The 22650-nt window shown below is 59.4% G+C and overlaps 1 protein-coding gene across 3 annotated transcripts in view; it reads left to right on the top strand.

The window, feature by feature from the left end:
* Positions 1-22650, top strand: part of HDAC7 (histone deacetylase 7) — a 61095-nt gene that overhangs the window by 11469 nt on the left and 26976 nt on the right. The window contains exon 1 of one of the 3 annotated variants that reach the window (XM_054517735.1): positions 6152-6219. The exons of 1 other annotated variant lie outside the window; for it this stretch is intronic. Coding sequence is in view for 1 of the 2 variants with exons in the window: in XM_036399963.2 (XP_036255856.1) it covers positions 14365-14416 (52 nt within the window). In the remaining variant the exon portion in view is untranslated. Of the gene's footprint in view, positions 1-6151; positions 6220-14051; positions 14417-22650 lie in introns of those variants that run through there. One more of the 3 variants, XM_036399963.2, reaches the window with a different exon arrangement.

Genomic DNA, 22650 nt, shown 5'->3' with positions numbered 1-22650 from the left:
TGGACTGTTGAAAAAGCTGAGCTCAGGCTCGGGGGCCCTGGCTCAGAAACCAGGATGGGAACTGGAGATTTGGCACCTTAGAGCTGAGTCCTGTGACCTGCAGACCTCTGCCTGCAGATGCCTGTGAGCTTTGGAGGATTGGCTTGGCAGCACAGCTCTGCTTTGAGCGCCTCATCCCCTGTTTGAGGGACAGAGAGGGAAGGACACAGCCCAAGAACTGAGCCTGTCCTGGGATGCTCAGGGGGAGAAAGGGGAGGCACTTCATAGACTGTGACAGGAAAACTTTCAAAGCCAGGGCTCCTCCAGCTGCTTCTAGGCTGAGAAAACACCTCCAGGGCTGTTCTCAACAGCTGGGAACAGCAGCAGATGGGAGCCTGATGGTGGCCAGCAATTAGTGCAAATTAGGGTCAATCACAGCCTTTGGAGGAGCAGAAGAGGTGCAGCCAAATCCCTCCTCTTTCCTCCCCTTTCCTCCTGTTTCAAAGTGCAGCAGGGACCTGGGGGGGACCTGGAGGTGGCCGAGGAGGTTGTGTCACACCTGGGGCGTGCCAGTCTCTGCTGCCAGCATGCCCAGCAGCCCAGAGCAGTGCCCAGAGCGTGCCAGACGCTTTTGTTCCTTCTCCTGGTGTTCAGAAAAACAGAGTTTTGCTGGTTATTCTTCCCTTCTCTGGCTGCAAACCCTCTGGGCTTTAAACAAAGGGAAATAAACAATTCCCAGTGACATTTGCAAAGCTTCCACAGCCCGTCGCAGTGAAACTGTTTGGTCTGAGCTTCTCTAAAGAAAAAAGTGAGGAAGAGGAGGGAGTGGTCCACGTGCAGGTGTGATGGATTTGCCATGTGGGAACTGCTTTTAGGTTGTATTAAAAAGGGCACAAATCTATAAAAAGCCAGTAAAAGCCCTGTCCAACCTGGCCTTGGGATCCAGCCCCAGCTTCTCTGAGCAGCCCTCAGCACCCTCACAGGGAGGAATTTCTCCCTAATAACCCATCTAAATCTTCTCCCTGTCAGTGTACAGTGATTGCCCCTGTCCTGTCCCTCCCTGCCCTCCGGAAAAGCCTCTCCGAGTCGGGCTGTGCCTTGCTGAGGGTGCAGAGAGGAGCCCACCAGGTTCTTCTGTGCCTGCAAACCCCATCGGGGATGCCCTGGGGGGATTTGGTACCCCGTTATCAGGGAAACCTTAATTAAAGGCTCATTAAAGGCCACCGAGTCCCGGCCGGGGCCGGGAGGGGGCGCGGGGCCGCCCGGGCTCGGCGCAGAAACTTTGAGTCACTCGCGGGGTGTTTTGGAGCGAAATTCGGAGCCGCCGCGGCCCCTTCCCGGCCCATTGTTGTGGTTTGACAATCACATTTTCCTGTTTTTAAAGCAAATGTTTTTCTCTCCCCCGGGGACGTAACCGAAGCCCCGCAAGCGCCGCGGGGGAAGGAGAGCGGGGGGCTCCGGACCGTGAGGGAGCCCGGGGGGATCTGGATGTGGAGAGAACCCGGGGGGCTCCGGACCCTGAGGGAGCCTGGAGGGATCCGGACGTGGAGAGAACCCGGGGGACCCGGATGTGGAGAGAACCCGGGGGGATCCGGACCCTGAGGGAGCCTGGGGGGCTCCGGACCCTGAGGGAACCCGGGGGGCTCCGGACCCTGAGGGAACCCGGGGGGATCCGGACCCTGAGGGAGCCCAGGGGGCTCCGGACCCTGAGGGAACCCGGGGGGCTCCGGACCCTGAGGGAGCCTGGAGGGATCCGGACCCTGAGGGAGCCCGGGGGGACCCGGACCGTGAGGGAGCCCGGGGGGCTCTGGACCCTGAGGGAGCCCGGGGGGCTCCGGACCCTGAGGGAACCCGGGGGGCTCCGGACCCTGAGGGAACCCGGGGGGCTCCGGACGTGGAGAGAACCCGGGGGGATCCGGACCCTGAGGGAGCCCGGGGGGCTCCGGACCCTGAGGGAACCTGGGGGGATCCGGACCCTGAGGGAGCCCGGGGGGCTCTGGACCCTGAGGGAGCCCGGGGGGCTCCGGACCCTGAGGGAACCCGGGGGACCCGGACCCTGAGGGAGCCCGGGGGGCTCCGGACCCTGAGGGAACCCGGAGGGATCCGGACCCTGAGGGAGCCCGGGGGGCTCTGGACCCTGAGGGAGCCCGGGGGGCTCCGGACCCTGAGGGAGCCCGGGGGACCCGGATGTGGAGAGAACCCGGGGGGACCCGGACCCTGAGGGAGCCCGGGGGGCTCCGGACCCTGAGGGAACCTGGGGGGCTCCGGACCCTGAGGGAGCCCGGGGGGCTCCGGACCCTGAGGGAACCCGGGGGACCCGGATGTGGAGAGAACCCGGGGGGCTCTGGATCCTGAGGGAGCCCGGGGGGCTCCGGACCCTGAGGGAACCCGGGGGGCTCCAGGCTTTGAGAGGCCCCGGGGGGTTCTGACCCAGGATGAGCCCCCGCCCCCTTCCCTCCCATCTCCGTTCTCTTTGTGCAACGGTGGCAGCAGGAGGGTGAAGGAGGCAGAAGTGTGCTTATTTTTATTTTTTACTCTTTTTTTTTTTTTTTTTTTAAATTGACGGTTCCTCTTTGCAGCGCTGTGGTTTCACGCCCTGCTGTGGCTGCAGGACATGGGGGTATTTTTGTAGGTCTTATTCAAGGAGTGTCTATTTAAAACAAACTTTTGGGTGGCTGAGCACGTTACCCCTCAGTTCGAAGCAGAGGACGGGGCTCGTGGGGAAATTGGGTGGTTGGTGGCAGCCCCCCAGAGCCACTTGGGCTGTTTGAGGATGCTGGAGGTCTCCAAGTCCCCACAGAGGATGGATCCACTGTGGCATGGGTGGAGGTGGGCCAAGACAAGGAGAAAACCCATTTATTATTCAAGTTCCTGTATGCAGGGTGTCTGCACGCTCCCAGATTTGCATTGAAATAGGAATAATTTGACTTTTACTGAATGAAAGTTGTGAAGTTCTAATGCTGAGTGGTGGCTCTGCAGTCGTGCCCAGGGTTTCCAGGCAAGATGCAGCTGGGACTAAAAACCACCAGGAGTGGGCTTATGCTTGTCCAGCGTGGCCAGGACCTGCTCAATGCTGCTTTAGCCCCATTTCCTTCTCTCAGAGCCGTGCTGAGCCCCTGGGATGTGACACAAACCCTTTGGTGCTCAGGAGCTGAGTGTCTCCTCCCGTGTGTTGCCCAACACAGGGTGTGAGCTGTTCCTCTCCTTTCCTACATCAGCAAATAAAAAAGGCACCAAGCTCCCTTGTGCCCCAATCAGCAACTCACCCACCTGTCTGCCAGCCCATCCCATCCCATCCCATCCCATCCCATCCCATCCCATCCCATCCCATCCCATCCCATCCCATCCCATCCCATCCCACTGCTGAGCCCGGCAGGATCAGCAGCTTGGCCTCCAAGCATCGCAAATCCTGCCTGTGCCCCCATGGCTGGCTCATCTCCTGGCACATCCTTGTGCCTCCTGCCCTTTGGGAGGCCAGGCCAGCCCTGCAGACATCACCAGCCTCGTCCTTGTCTTTTCCAGCTCTCTGCCTCGCTGCATGGCTCAGGAGCAGAGCAAAGCAGAGAAATGGCTTAGGTGGGAAACCACCACCCTTTGCCACCCATTTCCCCCTCCTGGCAGCCCCAGACCTTCTCCTGACCCTTGTCCATCCCTTCCATCAGGGCTGAGCTCTGGGGGTGCTGTGGGAGCCCCCCTGTTTGCCCTGGGCAAGCTCTGGGAGCCCGGAGGAGCCCGGGCAGCCTGGAGCGCCTTTGTCTGCCCCGCCGACGGTCGGAGGGTTGCACAGCGTGTGGGGGTGAAGCACATCCATCTCCACGGATCCAAATAACCCCTTCCTTTCTTACTTTCTTTCTTTTCTTTCCCAACCGGCAGCGGGTTCTGCAATATCCCCTGCCCGGCACAGCAGAGCCCCGCCTGGCCGGCCCCGGGAGGGAGGAGGGACTCCAGAAAGGGAAGCGGTGCCTCCTTTTCCAGGCTAAAAATACCAGCCGTGCTTCCAAAATAATCTCGGTTCGATGATCTCCATTGCCCCCCGGGGCTGCTGAAATTCCCCAGTAATTCAGCCTGAGCTCCTCACCCCGATGGAGGAAGGTCTCAGTGGGATCTGTTTGCTCCTGGAGGCAGGTTTGGCTCTTGGTGTTCGCAGAATTTTTGAATGGGATTTCAATGGGATTGATGGGAGAAGCCAGGCTGCTGCTCCTTCTACTGCTTCTAGTTCAAGATGGGATTGGGAAAAATTCACAGATTTTGAAGTTGTATACAGGGACCAGGAAAACTCTGGTTTTCCAGCCCATCCCAAATCTGATCTGTTAATTTGTAGGGGAAAACCACAAGTTTCCTCCAGGCTGTGCTGGGGTAGATTTCCATGGGTTGTGGTGTGGTTTTTGGGGGTGCCCTGTGCAGAGACAGCGGCTGGACTCGATGATCTATGTGTCTCCCTTCCCACTCAGGCTGTGCTGTGGTTCCTTTCCATGACTCTGCACCAGAATTGAATGATCTGCAGGAATTCTGGGGCTGGCTGAGCCCAGCTTGCCCTTCCTGATGAGTTTGAGCCTTTGGAATGATGGATTTAAGGGAATTCAGGGCACTGGACAGCAGAAAGAGCTCGGTGGGGAGGGTGAATCCCCTTCTCCAGCTGCTGTTCATGGAATGGTCCCCACTCTCACCTCTGCTTGGCTCCACTCAGTAATATGCAAATTTATGCAGAGCAGGGCCCGCTGGGACTGAGTTGTGAAGTTATTGACGGGTCTCAGAATTAGCTGTTAGTCACAAAAACCTTGTCAGGGCAATTTGGGTGTTGCTGGGGCTCTGCAGGGACCAGGGCTGAGACTTCTGTTCTGGTGCTATTTTCCAAATCAGAGAGGCATTAAGCGTAACCTCGGTAATTCTGAATTATTTAAAAAGCTGCTGTCACTGCTCTGGACTGAACTGCCAGGTGCTGTTTGAGGGCTGTGCCTCTCTTCACCTGAGGTTTCACTGTGGATCAACGAGGCTTTGGAAATGAAAGGGAAGGAAAGGCTGGTCTTGAAGAGAACAGACATAAATTAAAGTGAAAGAGAAAGCCCTGGAGGTGGGTGAGATGCACCCTGGAACCTCCCAGCTTCAGCAGGTGCCGAAAATAACCACTCTGTAAGCAGGGTTATGAATGTGCCAGCCCGTGAGCTCGATGTGTAACTTCCCAGAGCTGTTTTGGTATCACAAAAGCGAGCAAAATAACTCAGCAAAAGCACATCCCTGCCCACCCGTGTTTCGGTGCTGTCTCACTGCACCCAGTGACCCCAGAGACTCCGGGGCTGCAGCTGAGCAGGGCTCCTCACCCCGGCACTGGGCAGGGCTTTGCTCTGCGTCCGAAATGATTTCTTCCTTGGAAAAGAGAAGTGTGATTCCGTGGTTGGAGAATCCCCCCGCGCTTTGGGGTTCCTGGAAAAGCAGCTGTTCCCCCGCCGGCAGCGAGGGAACCTCGGGGTCTCACTGTGCTTTTGGGCAGGATTTGAAGCCCGTGAGCACAAGCACCTCCCTCCTTGGCTCTGAACTTGGTTCTGTTTCTTTCTTTGTGGTGCTCGGCGCCCCTGGTCACTGTGTGGGGATGTTCCGGTGTCCTCAGCTCAGCTCATCCCGGGGGATGCTCCTGCCTGTCCTGTGCTCAGCTCAGCTCATCCCGGGGGATGCTCCCTCTCTCCTGCCCCCGGCTCATCCCCACCCGCCCCGGTGCGGTGGGAGCTGCCCCGTCCCGGTCCCCCGGGGGATGGAGGAGCCCGGGCAGGGAGCGAGACACCTGGAACGGGCAGGTGCCAGGTGGAAGCGCTCGGCTCCAACTCGGTGCCCGGAGCTCTCCCCAGGCTCGGCCGTTCTGCCGCCCCTCTCCCCGCACTTTGGTGGCTCCGCCACCGGGATGGACGGGCTCGGGGTCAAGTTTGGCATCCAGCGACCCGCGCTCGGCGGCGATTCCCGCTGTCCGGGTCTCTGCAGCCGCTGGAAGTCGCCGCTCCCGGTCCCTCGTGTCGCGGAGCTCCGACCCGGAACGCGCCGCCCGCCCCCGGCCCGTCCGGTCCCGGCCCGTCCCGGGGGCGGAGCGGCGCCGCCCGCAGCTCCCGCCGGGGCCGCCCCGCTCCGCCCGCCCGGTTCCGGAGCGGCGGCGCAGGTGGAGCCGGAGCCCGCGGAGTCCCCGCGCGGCCCGGCCGGGGCCGCCCCCGCCCAAGGACGCTCCGGCATCGCCTCGGCTGCCGCCGCCAGCACAAGGTAGGCACCGGGACACCGGGACACCGGGACGAGGGGACACCGGGACGAGGGGACACCGGGACACCAGGGCGGCGGCCAGGGGCAGTCCCGGGTCTGTCATCCCCGGGGGTTGTGGGGTCCCCGTCCCCTCTCCGCACCCCGGCTCGGCTCCGTTCCCCGCAGGAGGGAGCAGCCCCCGCTCCGCTCGCCCCCTCCCCAGGTGTTTCGCAGCCCCCGGGGCTGGCAGGCTCCTGGGAGCGGGGCGGGCTGGGCGAGGAGCGCCCACCCCGGGGGTGTCCGGTCCCGGCAGTGCCTACCCGGGGTCTGCAGCTCCAGCTGGGGTGGTGGTGACCCCGTACCGAGGGACAGCTCTGGCAGGGCTGTCACAGGGACCGGAGGTGCTGCGCCGGTGCCGGGGGATGGCGACTCGCAGAGCAGCTGATGCAGCCCGTGTCCCCTGGAATGTGTGCGTGTGGCTGCGGGGCTCAGCCAGGACCGGCTGCCAGAGCTGAGGGAGGGAGCTCGGGCTCACGAGGCCCGCGGACCCGCGGCTGCCTTGGAGAGCGAGCGCTCAGATGTGGCAAAGCCGAGCCTGTGGTTTGCTGGAATGTTTTTGTGCTGATCCGGTTGCCTTTCCCTTCGGAAGGGCCGGCGGCGCGTGGAGGGAGTGCGAGGGCAGAGGAGCAGCGGCAGTGCTGGGCTTGCATTTGCTGCGAGGGCACCTCCCTCTCTCCAAACACCTTGTGGGGAAAGGATGTGCGCTGGGAAAAGAGCCGTGGATGCCCCAAATACCCCGGATCCGTCTGCCAGAGCCACGGGCCAGTGCAGCCCACAGATCCGTGCACCGTCCAAGGTTTGCCCCGTGCTGGCAACCCCTGGGCTCCCAGACAGCAGCTTCCCACACCTTTCTCCACGGCAAAGGTGTTATCTGTGCTCCGGAGGCTTTGCTGAGTAATGGGATGTTGGGAGGCTCCTGCGGAGGAGGTGTGGGATGTGCTGGACACGGCTGGGCCGGGAGAGGTGAGGTGTCGCTCACGGCCCAGGCAGGGAAGCGAGCGGCCGCAGGGTTTGGATTCTGCCGTGGCGTTTGCAGGCAGGATGAGCTGTGAGTGGTCCTGCCCCGGGTTTGTTCCAGCAGACAGGGCCCCGGGAGGCCGGGGAGCGTGGGCCCCGCTCCGAGGGTCCGGATGCAGTGCCTCTGAGCAGATGTTTGCAGAGGGTTCCAGCCTGAAATCTCAGCCTTTCTCAGGGGATCTCAGGCGCTTCCTGGTTTGCAGCGAGGGTCGGAGGATTTCAGCACTTCCTACTCTCTGCCTGGTGTGAGCAGGAAGTGGGAGCATGAAGACGGCAGCAGAGGCTCTGGCAGTGGGGCTGGAAGCTCAGCAGGGAGCGTGTGGGGTGGTTACACCTGTCCTGAGCAGGGTCCTGAACCCTTCGGGCGTGTCCTTTGGGAAGGGCCAGGTCCCAGTGTCAGGGCTGGTCCCACAGTGAGTCCCATCCTGCAGCTCAGGGATGGAGCTGAGCGTGGACGGGCACATGGGAGCGTGTCTTTTCCTGCAGTTATTAAATGGCTTCATTGGGAACCTCCCCGGGGCAGGGAGAGGCTTTGGCTGGTGCTGGCTGCTGTGCTGGGCTGCTCTGAGCTGGCAGGGGCGTTTCAGAGCGACACCGAGTTCTCTGTGGAGCAGCAAAGGGAGGAACTCCACATCCTCCTGCCACTGGGGGCCTGGACTTGAGTTGAGAGATGGGGAATTTGGGTGGCTGGAGCACGAGTGGCTGGCCCTGGCTTCTGTGTTCACATTTGGCTGGATGGGAATTGGAGTCGAGGCCCAGCTTCCATCAGGGGTTGGAGGCTGGTGGCTCAGGGTCCTCTGGGGCTCTGGGGATGTGAGTGGCCACATCAATGGCTTTGGGACACTTGATGCCAAAAAGTTCCCCCACCGTGGGACACTGGGCTAGGAACAATTCTGGGGAAGCTGAAAGGCAGTGCTGCAAAACTCTGAACCATTTAGAAACCGTTGAAAGAAAAATGAGGTTTGAAAACGTCAGTTGTAAGGAGACCTTGTGTGTTTGGAGTCTGTGGCTCAGATTTTCAGGCTTTTTCCTGTTCCAGCAGTGGGACACAATGGCATACGTGCTTTTTCAGTGAGTCTGGGAAATCCTGCAATCATGGATTTAACAGCTGGGACCTTGAGGAGGGGAAAAAACAAACAAGTGTGTTGGCAAGGCTCCGAAACCAGGCAGCTCCTTCTGCCCCGCTGCCCGACTCCAGCAGGGGAGGTGGCGAATCTCCTCTTCCATCTCTGGTTCAAACATCAAACCTGAGTTGTTCTGATCTGATTTATTAGCTTTTGATCTCCATCCAGCCCCGTCGCTGCTCTCCGGGACAGCTCAGGAGGGAGGTGAGTCAGTCCTGGAGCTGGAGCTGCCGACTCCTCGCCGTGTCTGCCTCATCCCCTTGCTATGCTCCCCGAGGGCAGGAATGCATCCGTCCCGTTCAGGCTCTGCCGGCTCCCCATTAACAGCTTCTCTGCTGACTCGGGTGTCCCTGCCGAGGCGGGGAGGGGACACACGGCCACCACCGCAGCGTGTCCTGCCTGTCCCGAGTGGGTGCCAGGCTGGGGCTGCTGCCCCTGTGAGTGCGGCTCCAGCTCCTGCCTGGCACGGCCGGTCCTGCTCTGCGGCTCTGAGTGCCCTAAAAACACCCCGGGGAGCCCTGCTGGGAGCAGCCCCGCGATGTTTTCCTGCCTTTGTTGGTGCCCTCACACACGGGGTTTGTTTCTGGTCACCCCACGCCCGCCTCCTTGGACCGGCTGCTCTGCTCCAGGTGCCCTTCCCAAAGAGCAGGGTTTGTTGGGGACAATTCTGTCACTCGGGGAAGGTCTGAATCGGCACATTTGCTGTTTGATGTGATGGAGCCACGAAGCTTCCAAGGGGGTGGCCAGAGTTCAGGGGTGTGCAGGGCTGGTAAACGTTCACTTTTCAACACAAAAACCCCACGTCTTGTTAAGCCAAGCCAAGGAAATTTAGGAGAGCAGCTCTGGCCTGCAGACTGCAGGCGAGGGATTTGTTTTCTTTCTGTGTCCTGGAGAGCTCTGTCTTCCCCTGAAGCTGCCTTCCTTCCCGATATAGCAGCAGTTGCTAACTCTGAATGAATGTGCCGAATTCCGGGTCCGGCCGCTTGCCTTGGAGCTTGGGCAGAGCCAGGAGGCCTGGGTGGCACTGGGTGGCACTGTCCCAGCCTCCTGCCACTCTATAAATAGCCAACATGGCCCAAGTGCCCGTTGGAGTGAGTTTGGAGCTTTCCCAGGCTCACCGTGGAGGCGGCTCAGCATCGCTGAGGTGGCAGAGCCGGGGGTGCCACACATCCCTGTGTCCCTGTCACCGTGTCCCTGTCACCGTGTCCCTGTCACCGTGTGCTGCCTCTTGGGCAACACCCGAGGATGCTGAGGAAAGAGCCTTGAGTCAGTGCCACGCTGTCACCCAGGGAGGCCCCCGGCAGGGAGGGGACATCCTAAGGGTGGGACTGCATGGAGGTCCCGGCCCCACGGAGGGGCTGGAGTGGGGCAGTGGCCTCACATCTGACCCCTACACACATCCAGCCCATCTCTGGGTTTGTCTGTGATCCCTGCACACATCCAGCCCAGCTTTGGGTTTGTTTGTGATCCCTGCACACATCCAGCCCATCTCTGGGTTTGTCTGTGATCCCTGCACACATCCAGCCCAGCTTTGTTGGTTTCTTTCACCTAAAATTTCAGTCTCAAGGCCAGGTGTGGTGTGTGGTTGCTGGAAGGAGAATTAGGATGGTGTTAATGGGCTTTTCCCTGGCTGCCCTGCCCCTCAGCACAGTGACAAACCACCCTGACACCCGCATCCATTGGGTTTTGTCCCGTGAGCTGCTGGTATCCAGGAGCAGGAACGGTGCCAGAGGGAGAATTGGCTCTTCCATGGGGCTGCATTGCAGAGCTGGATCAAAACACGGCTCACAGCAGGGCCAAACAAACCCTGCTGAGCTGGGCACGCTCTGCCCCGTGCTGGAAGGTGGCACCAAAGGCAGGGAACAGGAGGGCAGAGGTGCAGGAGCTGGGGGAAGAGCTGGGAGCTGGGGGTGGCTCACGCTGCTCTCCTCGTTTCTCCTCATGGAAAGAATTTTAATGTGTGTGGGGTGAACCTGTCAGTGGTGCCGGTCCAGAGCGTCCTCCCTGTGTTTCCCTGGGTCCTCCCGTGTTTCACCTGGGTCATGTGCTGCTCTGAAAGATCTCAGCATGCCCAAGGAGCCTCTGGAGCATCCTGCAGCCCTGGAGGTGCCCTGGAGCTCAGCTCCAGAGAGGTGCAAGCAGGGCAGTTCTCCCGGGAGGAGCAGCTCCCTGGTGCTGCAGGAAGGAGTTGGGATGTGGTGCTGGGGTCGGCTCTCTGGGGGTGTTCTTGAGCCTTCAGGGAGGGAGGATCTGCCACTGGAGGAGGATCGGCCATGGAAGGAGGATCTGCCATGGAAGGAGGATCTGCCAAGGGAGGAGGATCTGCCACGGGAGGAGGATCTGCCACGGGAGGAGGATCTGCCATGGGAGGAGGATCTGCCACGGGAGGAGGATCGGCCATGGAAGGAGGATCTGCCATGGGAGGAGGATCTCTCATGGAAGGAGGATCTGCCATGGAAGGAGGATCTGCCACGGGAGGAGGATCTGCCACAGAAGGAGGATCTGCCACGGGAGGAGGATCTGCCACGGGAGGAGGATCTGCCACGGGAGGAGGATCTGCCAAGGGAGGAGGATCTCTCATGGAAGGAGGATCTGCCAAGGGAGGAGGATCTCTCATGGAAGGAGGATCTGCCATGGAAGGAGGATTTGCCAAGGGAGGAGGATCTGCCATGGAAGGAGGATCTGCCATGGAAGGAGGATTTGCCAAGGGAGGAGGATCTGCCATGGAAGGAGGACCTGCCATGGGAGGAGGATCTCTCATGGAAGGAGGATCTCCCATGGACAGAGGATCTCTTAGAGAAGGAGGATCTCCCACAGAAGGAGGATCTCTTACAGAGGGAGGATCTCCCATGGACAGAGGATCTCTTACAGAGGGAGGATCTCCCACAGAAGGAGGATCTCTTACAGAGGGAGGATCTCCCATGGACAGAGGATCTCTTACAGAACGAGGATCTCTTACAGAGGGAGGGGAAAGCTGCTGATGCTGAGGCTGCTTTTTCATCAGCTGCTCTTGCGTAAGGGGAGCCCTGGGCAGCACAGAAAATGTGGAGAACTTCCTGGGACTGCTGGAGACAAAGCCAGGATCGCTCTCTCAGTTTCTTTCCTCCTTTATGCTTTCCTGAACTTCAAGGCTTATGTAAATTGCCCAGGTTTGCCCAGGGCTCGATGCACTGATGATAACTTTCATTCGTAGCCTGGGGGTGCAACTTCCACATGAAAATCGTCTCTTCTGCCCCTGCCTTGGCCTCTTTGCCCCATCCAGCTGCCTTCAGCAGCTCTGGGGAGGCTGCTGGAAGCAGCTCAGGGTTACCCTCAGTGGCTGCAGGGTGGAATATTCACAGCAGAGCTGGCTCTGAGGTGGGCTCTGTCCCTTCTCCCACGCCCCTTGCCTTGCTCACCCCCGGGTTTTGCCATGTCCTTCCTGTCACCTGTGTGTCACCCTGGCCTCTGTGTCCTGCCTTGGGGGCCTGGCACTGGCTCCTTGCTGTCCCATGATGGAGGCACCACAAAATTCTGATCATTTGCAGTATGCATTGTTTGACTTCCCAGGTGTTTGTTCTGTTCATTACCCAACTCACAGATTATTGCAATCAAAATTGAGTTTTAGAGAGAAACCCAAGTTAAGTGAAGAAGCTTTAAATGCAATAACTCTTCACTGATGGCTCTGGCAAAAGTCACAAATCAGTCGTAACTTGGTTGAACCAATAAAACTAATGCTTAAGAGTCAGATGTTCAAATAATAGGAGAATCTCCTCAAATTGTTGAGCTTGCTGCTGTAGTTCAGGCTTTTCAGCTCTTTCCACAACCTCTTAATTTAATCCCAGATTCTGCTAATGTAGTTAGGAGATTAGAAACGTCAATTTTAGAAGATGTTAGCAATGACACTTTGTACCGTTAGCTTTCATGTCTTTATGCAGCTTTGCAATCTAGAGCTCATCCATATTTTGTTCCTCACATCAGAGAAACAAAACGGCCTTTTCCATCTTCCAGGACTGCACCCACCCCTCTCTGCAGAGGTGGGCGCACAGCGCAGGTGGCAGCGTCCCGGGGAGGGTCCCCATGCCAGGGGACAGTCCCTGCCATGGCTGGCTTTGTCCGGGCCCTGTCACCTGCTGGCGCGGGGACAGCAGTGCTGGGATAATGGAACTGCACGTTCAGCAGGTCTGTGCCTTGTGGTGGTTATTCAGCCTTTGGGAGCTGGGTTTAACTGGAAGGCCTGAATTGGCTGTCGCTGTCTGGGTGAGGGATGGAATCAGAGGTGCCCCTGTTCCCCCTCGTGCCCTGGGGAAGTTTTGGAGGGTGTTTTTAGAGCAGACTGTTTGGGGGATTCTGTTATTTCATAGAATTGTGGGGTGGTTTGGGTTGGGAGGTGCCTTAAAGCATCCAGTGCCACCCCTGCCATGGGCAGGGACAACTTCCCCTGTCCCAGGGTGCTCCAAACCCCATCCAGCCTGGCCTTGGACACTTCCAGGGATCCAGGGGCAACCCCAGTTTCTCTGGGCACCCTGTGCCACAGCCTCACCACCCTCCCAGGCAGGAATTTCTTCCTGATTAGCACTGTAGACTCTGTCAGTCTGGCTGGTGACTTACTCCTGACAAAAACCCAGGAAAAAGCACATTTCTGGGATGTGAGTGAGCTGGCAGACTGCAGTGGCATCACGAGGGATGGACACACTGTGAACTGGCAGGGACTGGTTTCAGGCGCTGAGTTTGATCTCCACAAACTGCAGCTTGTGTGGTTGTTTTCCCGGTATCTAAGGGTTCAGAGATCTCCCAGAGCTGCCATTGAAATTTCCCTGCATTAATCTTGATGCTGGTTATGAACCAGGACCAGATCTTTCCACCCCACATCTGGTGGCTGGGTGCAATCCCAGCCCTTCCTTCCAGGGGTGAGCTGAGCCAGGAGCTTGAAGGGCTGCTTGGGCAGAGCTGAGCTTTGGGCTTTGGGATCTGGGCTTTGGGATTTGGGATTTGGGCTTTGGGCTTTGGGATTTGGGCTTTGGGATCTGGGCTTTGGGATTTGGGCTTTGGGCTTTGGGATTTGGGATCTGAGCTTTGGGCTTTGGGATTTGGGCTTTGGGATTTGGGCTTTGAGGGTGCTCTGGGTGCCTCAGCCCTGTCGGCTCCCTTTGAGGCTCCTTTGGCCACAGCAGCACCTCTGCAATTCCTGCTCCATGGAGGTGCCTGGGCAGGCTGAACCTGTGGCAGCAGGCTCGGCTCGACGTGGGCTCGGGGTGGTTTGTGCTGGGGTTTGGCCTCATCCCAGTGCGGAGAAGCCGCGGCCACACTGGGCTGCAGCTCTGCACTTCCCTCTGGGCTCAGCCCTGGGGATGCTCGGGGGGCTTTGGGGTTGGGGACAGCCCAAAGGGGTCCCGGTGCTGCCCCTTGGGGGGACAGGGGTGGCCTGGGGGCTGTCACAGCCGTGGCCTCCCCCTGCACGGGTGCTCCCATCAGCCCTACCTGCTGCGACCCGGCTCTGTCTCGGCGAGGTGAGAGTTGTTGTGCAGAGTTTCCTCTTTTATATCCTCTTATGTCACGCAGCCCCGGCGGCTGAGCTGCCCGAAATAGCTGCCAATCCCGGGAGGTTTCACTTCAAGGTCTCTATTCTTGGCTCGCCGGCGTTTCTCAGTCATGAGCTCAGGGAGCGCGGCGTGAGGAGCAGCAGGCAGTGCCATGCAGGGATCCTGCCTCTGGCCCGGGGTGGCTCTGAGGGGACAGGGTGGGCACAGCCCGGCCCGGCAGCTCTGAGGGACCCCGGCTGGCTGGGGATGCACTGAGCCCTGAGGAGCCGCTCTGGGACGGGATGAGTCAGTTCTGAGCGGCTGCTCCACCGCCCCGGCTGTGTCTGACCCAGCTGAGCACGGCTCAGACGCTCTCCCTGCTGCTGAGGATGGGCTGGGCGGCAGGGATGGAGCAGAAGTGAACGGGGGATGCGGAGCTGTGGCTTCCCAGGAGCGGAACTCGCTGGATGTTCTCAGGCTGGGAGATCTGCACCACGCTGGTGATGTTCAGCCCGTCCTGTAAGTGCCTCTCCCATCCCTGGGTGTTTGTTCCTTCCCTGCACGGCTGTGAGCCCTGGCGGGGCTGGGGGAAGGTGTGAAGGGAGCATCCCTCAGGATGCTCAGGGATGGGGAACAAGGCTGGGCTTGCTCCTGGGCCTGGGGTGGAGCTGCTGCCAGTGTCTGGTGGGCACAGCCACCAGTGGGGCCAGCCCAGGGCACTGGGGGTTGATGTCCCATCTCAGGTTGTTCTGCAGCCTTGGAGCCACGGGAGGGGAGCCACGGCATCGGTCCCAGCTGCAGCAGCAGGCACAGGACAGGCTCCTCTCTCAGCTGCATTTTCTGGCTCCTCTGTCAGCTGCATTTTCTGGCTGTTTCCGAGCAAACTCAGGAGTTGCCCACCAGCTCTGCTCAGATCTGTTGAAGGCGCTGCCTGAGGGGATGCAGGAGTTGTGCTTCCCCAGGACTTTGGCTGGTTTTGAGGGTGCTTCTTGGGAGGAACCTCATTTTCCGGACTTCCTTTCAATTCCTTTAACACTTTCAATCTCTCCTGCCTGCCTCCAGCCTTGCTGCATTAGGTGCATTTCCACCCCAGACCAGGTCATGCCCAGCTTGGGGCACAGCCAGCATCCTGCCCCTGGGGCACTTATGGCACAGGGGGGGAAAGGAAAAAGCCCTTTGAGGGTGGGGAAGGTGCTGTGGTGGCTTTGGCTGAGCTTTGGGAGGTGCTTGGGGCTCTGTACGTGGGGTTGCTGGGGAGGGAGTGTTGTGTTCCGAGCTCGCATCCTGCCTCCGCTGCGGGGAGCGGTCACGTGCGCGCGCGAGGCCTTTGTCCTGCGCCTCGCTGCTTTTTTTAAAATTTATTTTTAGGTGCTCTCTGGCTTCCTCTTCCTCCTGCGCCGCGCTGCACTCCCTCTTTCTAGCTCCCTCTTCTAGGATTGCTTTTTTGAACAGTCAGTTCCTCCTTAGAGCCATTTTTGCAGGCCTTTGTCTGCGCTTGGGAGCCGGCCCAGTTTGGCGTTAGCAGCTGCTGGCTCCTCTGGGTAAGCAAGAACAAATAAAGGTTTACACTGAATGAATCATTTGAGCCTTATCTGTCCTTCCCAGTCGGGACAGCTGTGCAACTCCTGCTGCAGTGCCTGGAGGGCACAGAGGCTCCTCGGAAAGCTCCTCCTGCCACTGGCCAGCCCTCACGGGTTTGTGCTGCTGATCCCAGGGCTGCCCCAGCCAATCCTTCCTATCTCCAAGCTCCATTCCATGCTTGGTTGGGAAGCTCCACTCTGTTCTGGCTCCTTTTCCAGGAGGACTTGCTCCACTTGGCTGCTTTGGGCTCGCGGGTGCTTTGGGTGGTTTGGTCGCTGGGTGAAAATGCAGAAGCGTCATGGTGGGATCCATGTCATGGTGGGATCCTTGTGGTGGTGGGATCTTCATGGTGGTGGGATCTTCATGGTGGTGGGATCCACGTCGTGGTGGGATCTTGGTCGTGGTGGGATCTTGGTCGTGGTGGGATCCTCATCCTGGTGGAATCCTGGTCGTGGTGAGATCCTGGTTGTGGTGGGATCCTCATCCTGGTGGGATCCTCATCCTGGTGGAATCCTCATCCTGGTGGGATCCTCGTGGTGGATGAGTTTGAAGGCAGACAGGGTGTGTGGTGATGAGCTCCTGGCATCCCCCTGGGTGTGGGACACAGTGTGGCACTCAGTGGCGTGGCTTCGCTGGTTTCAGAGGCAGGATTTGCAGATAAGTGGCCGTAATTTAATAACAAGTAACAAATGTTTAATAACAAACGTGGGAGGAGGGAGGGGACAAAGGCAGACAAAGCCCTGGGCTCGTGCCTGGGAAGTTTGGATCTGACACCAAGGTGAGGAGTTGACCAGAGCTCGTGTTGGACCCTGGGCATGGAGGGTTCCTGAGGGATGCCCTGGCAGCCAGCAGGGGCCTGGATCCATCACCCCTTCCCCTCCCCTGGCAGCCCAGAGTGCCCCGTGCCAGGCTGAGCCTGCACAGCCCCACCAGGCTGGAGTGGAACCTGCTTTTCTCCTATGGCAGAGCAGCTCTCAGCCTTTTACCACGAGTGTGCCCAGCCAGGGCTTGGCTTCTCTGCCCTTAACTCATTTTTTAGCCATTAGGTGGGCAAAAGTCCTGCTGGGTTTGTCCAGGCAGTGTTTGTGGAGCTGTGGGGTGGGCTGCGTTGTGAGACCTCATCTCCTGCGGTGGGTCCATCCCAGGCCGTGCAGGGATGCTGAATCCCCCCTTCCCCACCAGCTGCAGGCTCCATAAAGCGAGCAGGAATAATTCACCTGGATTAAACCACCGATCTTCCCTCTCCTTCCAAGGCTCTGCCGCCGTAAACAGCCGCGGGCTGGGGTAGGTGAGTGGAGGCAGCCAAGGCCTCGTGTCCACAAATGACTAAATCCTGCCTGAAAAGTCAAAGTATGAAAACATTATTTTTTGGGTTTGGCTGAGCCTCACGGATTGCTGGGATCGAGCCACCTTGGCTGCCTCTGGACACTGCCTGCAGCTCTGCCCACCTTGCAGCCAGAGAGGAGGGTGGAGGAAGGCTGGCGAGGGCATGGGGGGGTCTGGCAGGGATTTGAGGGTGCCAGTTGTCACCTGAGGGCTGGGTCAGGAGCCTGCCAGGCCCTGAGGTGGGTCTGTCACCCTGGGCTTTGAGCACAAGCAGGGCTGGACCTGCCTCTCTGCATCCCTGCTCCCAAATTGCTTCTTCTTCCTGTGCTCGCATCTCTGGCTGCCCAGGCTGGGGAATTTCCTGCTGCTGGGATGGATGATGCTGATGTGGGGCTTTGGATAACAGTGCTGGGGGGCTTTGGATGACACTGATGTGGGGCTTTGGATGACACCAATGTGGGGCTTTGGATGACACCAATGTGGGGCTTTGGATGACACTGATGTGGGGCTTTGGATGACACCAGTGTGGGGCTTTGGATGACACTGATGTGGGGCTTTGGATGACACCAATGTGGGGCTTTGGATGACACCAGTGTGGGGCTTTGGATGACACCAATGTGGGGCTTTGGATGACACCAGTGTGGGGCTTTGGATGACACTGATGTGGGGCTTTGGATGACACCAATGTGGGGCTTTGGATGACGCTGATGTGGGGCTTTGCCTCCCATCGCAGCCTCCCGGGGCAAGCCAAGCTCATTCCCAGCTCCTTGGGCTCTCACAGCTCTCACCCACTGGCAGGGCCAGTGCCTGGCTGGATCCCTGGTGGTTTGTGGGTGGATCCCTGGTTTGGGATCCCTGGTTTGGGATCCCTGCACTGTTCCCAGGTGCCCGGAGCCGCTGGCACAGGGCTGGCAGCCGCCAGCCCCCGGTGCAGAGCCAGGCCCGGCGGTGAGACGCTGGTATGTGAGATGTAAACTCAATCCCAAAGTTTAGATTACAGCCCTGTGAAAAACATCAGCTCCCCTAAATGGAGCCCAGATGGTGGCGGAAGCCTCGAAGCCGAGGGCCAGGAATTGCAGGAACCGTGTGAGCAAAGGGCCCGGGGCCGTGGGGGAGGAGAGGGAGGGAGCTGGGGTTAAGGCATGGAGGGTCAGCTCCTAAACCAGGCTGGCTCCTCAGGGCTGGGGTTACAGCATCCAGGGTCAGATCCTAAACCAGGCTGGCTCCTCAGAGCTGGGGTTACAGCATCCAGGGTCAGATCCTAAACCAGGCTGGCTCCTTGGAGCTGGAGTTACAGCATCCAGGGTCAGATCCTAAACCAGGCTGGCTCCTTGGAGCTGGGGTTACAGCATCCAGGGTCAGATCCTAAACCAGGCTGGCTCCTTGGAGATGGGGTTAAGGCATGGAGGGTCAGCTCCTAAACCAGGCTGGTTCCTCAGAGCTGGGGTTATGTAGGGACACAGGGCACCTGCAGGGACACAGAACTCTTGTAGGGACACAGGGCACCTGGGACACCTCCAAAATCCCTGCAGGACTGAACTTCTGCTGACTCTGTGCTTTTGGGCGGTGCCAAAAAGCACCAGGTGGGAGTGAGGAAATGGGACACTGGGTGGGAGTGAGGAAATGGGACATCGGGTGGGAGTGAGGACCGGTGACTTTGATGTTCTTAATGCAGTGTCAGCACTGCACTCCCCACTTGAGAAAGGCTGAAAAAGCTGCAGGAGGGAGGCCCTGCCTGGCAGGGAGAGGCGATGGTGAAGCCCAGGCTGGTTGGTTGGGCAGAGCACACTCGAGGCCTCGGCTCCTGTGGCGGCTGAAGCAGAGCAGGAGGTGCTGCAGGCAGGGGCTGAGCTGTGGTTTGTGCGTTGGCCTCGTCCCTCCTGCGTGAACCATCCCGGTGACGCCACATCTGATCAGGGCTCGTGTCAAATCACAGCTCAGGGAGTCCCTGGAGCAGCATCTGCAGCTGCCTCCGGCCCTGGCCAGGGCTCCACGAGTCTCGGTTGCCGTTCCTGCGGGTTCCTTGGCCGCCTCCCTGTTTGTGCTGCGAGCTGTGGATCTCTATCAGTGCCGATGACGAACCCCTGAAAGCGAGCAGGGAGCTGGGAGGGTTTGGATTGTTTTTGCCTTGGTGGGACCTTGCTGTCAGAGCTGGATCCTCGGGGTGTCTGCCCGCTTTAGTCACAGCACCGAGCCTGGGTGGAGGCTCTGTCCCAGCTGGGGCTGGGCTGGGCCAGCACTGGGGACCAGGGATGGGGCTGGGCTGGGGGAGGTGGGTGCTGGCATGGGGGGACATCGGCTCCAGCACAGCCCAGCCCCTCACAGACGTGTCTGGGACACGGTGCCAGGAGAGCCCAGAGGGTGCAGGGCGTGCCTGGGAGGGGCGCAGGGTGTAGGACGGGGTGCTGGCACATCTGGAGGTGGGACAGAGAAACTTGCAGAAGGATTTGTGGGCTCAGCCTGGTTGGAGCTGGGGCGTGTGCTGGATCTGCACGAATCCCTGCGTCCTCCCTGCTCCTCCTGGGTCTCCTGGCTTGCAGGGGGAGCTGGAGCAGATCCTTGCAGGGCCCCGCCACATTCCCTCTGTCCACGTGGCTTCTGTGGTCATCCCCTCGCAGCAGCCCTTGCACATTCCTGACCCTGGGAATGAGGGATGAGGCTTGGCTGGAGCTCTCCCACTGTCCAGCCAGCCTGACCCCACAGCCCAGCTCAGGGCAGAGGTTCCCATCCCCATGCTGGGATCTTTCTGCATCCCATGGATCTCCCCAGTGATGGGGACACCCCAAAGCAAGATCTGTGGGATGAACAAAGCTCCCAAAGTGACATCTCACCACAAAACCTGGTGGTTTTTATTTTGTCAGATTACCCAAATTAACAGCAAGAACACTGACTTAGGTTGATTTCATGGCAGGGAGGAGGAATCCCACCCCACAGGTCTGGCTGGGAACTGGGGCTTTCGTGCAGGACAAAAAGAGCTCCGTGAGGCAAAGGCTGAGCAGGGAATTGAGTTTGGGGCTGGGTCGGTGGATTTGAGCCTGGATGGGGCAGGGGGGGCTCCGGGGAGGGTTTGTGCAGCCTGTGCTGCTGCTGGCTCGGGCTCCAGCTCTGGCAGGGCTGGGCTGAGAGGAGCAGCCAAACAGCTGGAGAGAGAGGAGGCGCAGCTCCGGGAGCCAGGCTGTGGGAGCTGATTGCTCTGGGAAGATTCAAATGTGTTTTATCTCACTGCAATCGTGGCCCCTCGCTCCAGACCCCTCCGAGGCAGGAATTCACCCAGGCACTGCCCCACGTCTGCAGCAGCCACAGGGTCTGCAGGAGCAGCCACAGCCCCTCCAGAGCCCCCTCCTTGGTGTCACCACCCAAAATCCCAAAAACCCACCGGGGCTGGGGGAGGGATGATGATGGAGGAGGGGTGGAGGAGGGTTCCCTGGATGGAAACCATTCCTGTGCTTCCATATTTTCCACCCGTCCACAGCAAAACCTCTCCCCTTGCAGGGGTTTCAGCATCACTCAGCCCTTTCTCTGCTCATCCCTGTTTGCTGCCATTCCAACCCTTAGGGCCGAGCTTGGGCTCCCCATTTTCCCTCCAGCAGCCCCCTTCCACATCCCACACAGGATTTTTTCTGTTGGGTTGCAGGAGCCCTGGCAGTGGGATGGCAAAGCAGAGCTCCCTGCCAGGCTCTGAGGGTGGATAGACCAGCTTTTCTCCTTCCCTTATCACCCTGAGCTTGGCTGCACGGCTGCCCACCACGAAAGGCCTTTCCAGTTCTCGGCAGCAAGGGGAGAATCGTGGAATTGTTAAGGTGGGAAGAGACCTCCAAAATCATCAGGTTCAGCCTCTGAAGGGTTGGAATGGCTGCAGAGGTTGGCAGCAAACAGCAAGGTTGACTGATGCTGAAGGGGAAAGGTTTTTCTGTGGAGGGGTGGAAAGTATGGAAGCACAGGATTGGTTTCCATCCAGGGAACCCTCCTCCACCCCTCCTCCATCTCCCAGCCCTGGGGGCTTTTCAGGATCTTGGGGGAAGAGTTTGGGTTTGGTTTTGCAGAGGGGCTGAGAGGAGCCCTGGGATGCTCGAAACCAGCGAGGTTTTACGAGGAGATTTACAGAGCAAACTGAAATTGTTCTTCTTGCCTCCTCTTCCGTGGTGTGCCTTAAATCTTCTTGAGAAGGTTTTTAATTGGAGCACGCCACGCTAAAGGAATAGTCCCAGGTGTGAGTGGAGTCTGTCCCAGTTTAGCTGGAAATGTTCAGCAAGCTGGTGAAGTTCTGCCAAATTCTCAGGGGGCATTTGGAAAATGCTCCCAGGGATGCACAGGGTGGGATTTTTGGGCTGTCTGTGCAGGGCCAGGGCTTGGACTGGATGATCCTTGTGGGTCCCTTCCCACTCAGAATATTCTGTGATTCTGTGATTCTATGAAAACATTTGTTCCTGAAATTGGAGTCATTCCTGGGATTGCAACACCCAGGCTGTGTTTCCAATTAATCTGCTGAAGTCGTCATGTATTTCCAAGTGCATTGGCTCAGCAGAGAGAAATCTGGCACTGGCTGGGGGCTGAAATGCCAGCTGGGATGTGCAGGGAATGAGATGAGGGAATGGCCCCGGGGGCTGGCCCAGGGCACCTGGCTGGGATCAGCGAGGGGCTCTGCTGGAGGGGGGGACCAGGGCAGAGCAGGCTCCTCCTGGGAATGGAGCTGCCTGGAATTGTTGTGGAGTCCCTGCCGGGTTTTTCCTGACCACTTCTGTTTCTGGGTGTGTGTTTTGTTGTGGGCAGGAGGGGAGGGGGCGCAGTGAGCTCTGCTCTGTGCGTTCCCTGCCCCACATCCTGGGGGGGCCTCGGTGGGGATGTTTGGGGTGGTGGGGTGGCCTCTGCAGCCCAGCTCCTCCCAGGCCTGCCGGGGCTGCTCCTGCAGGGTTGCTTTGGGAGGGGAGCCATCCCTGGGGTGCTGTGGGGCAGTTTTGGGGTCAGTGCTGGGGTTTGGAGCCAGCTTGGTTTGGGATCCGGGGTCTTTTAGCTGCACCCCCACATCGGAGCCGTGCCCAGACACCCCTGGCCGTGCATTTCCCCTCCCTTGCAGCAGCTGGATGTGACCCTGCCGCATTCCTCTCCTCTCCCCGGGGATTTGCTGAGGAACAAGGCTGGATCTGGAGCCGGGTCCCAGCTGGGTGGGAGCGGCCCCAGCGCTGAGCACAAACACTCACGGAAAGGAAAGGCCGGGATTGCGTAGAAATCTTCCTTGTCCAAAAAAACGAGGTTCAGGCTGAGGGCCCCCTCCCTCTGGAGCCAGCAGGGAAAGGGATGGGAGCAGGGAACGGGGGTGGGAATAGGGAAAGGGAGCAGGGAAAGGGGATGGGAGCAGGGAAGGGGGATTGGGGCAGGGAAAAGGGATGGGAGCAGGGAAAAGAAATGGGAGAAGAGAAAAGGGATGGGAGAAGGGAAAAAGGAAAGGGGATCCAGGAGTAGGGAAAGGGGGATGGGAGTAGGGAGCCTGGATAGGGCAGGGAGGGCTCCGGGGAGGGTTTGTGCAGCCTGGATGGGGCAGGGAAAGCGATGGGAGAAGGGAAAGGGATGGGAGAAGGGAAGGGGTCAGAGTAGAAAAGGGGGAAGGGAGCAGGGGAGGGGTCGGGGAGGGCTCAGGGCGTCTCCTGCTCCGGGGTCAGGGTTGGCTCTTCCCTTTCTGTGAGCTGCCTTTGGAACGGGGACGTGCCAGCTGCTGGGAGCTTTGGGAAGCAGAGCAGGGATGGGGTTTTCCTGCTGCAGCGCCTCCCTGGGAGCTGGGAAGCGCTGACGGGGACGGTGGTGACAGGACCACTCCCAAACTGGATCGGGGCCGTTCCCATCTGCGAGGG

The sequence above is a fragment of the Molothrus ater genome, chromosome 30 (genome assembly GCF_012460135.2).
Source record: "Molothrus ater isolate BHLD 08-10-18 breed brown headed cowbird chromosome 30, BPBGC_Mater_1.1, whole genome shotgun sequence".
NCBI classification, from domain to species: Eukaryota; Metazoa; Chordata; class Aves; order Passeriformes; family Icteridae; genus Molothrus; species Molothrus ater.
Note: the sequence above shows the minus strand (reverse complement) of the source record. Positions and strands in the feature narration are given on the sequence as shown.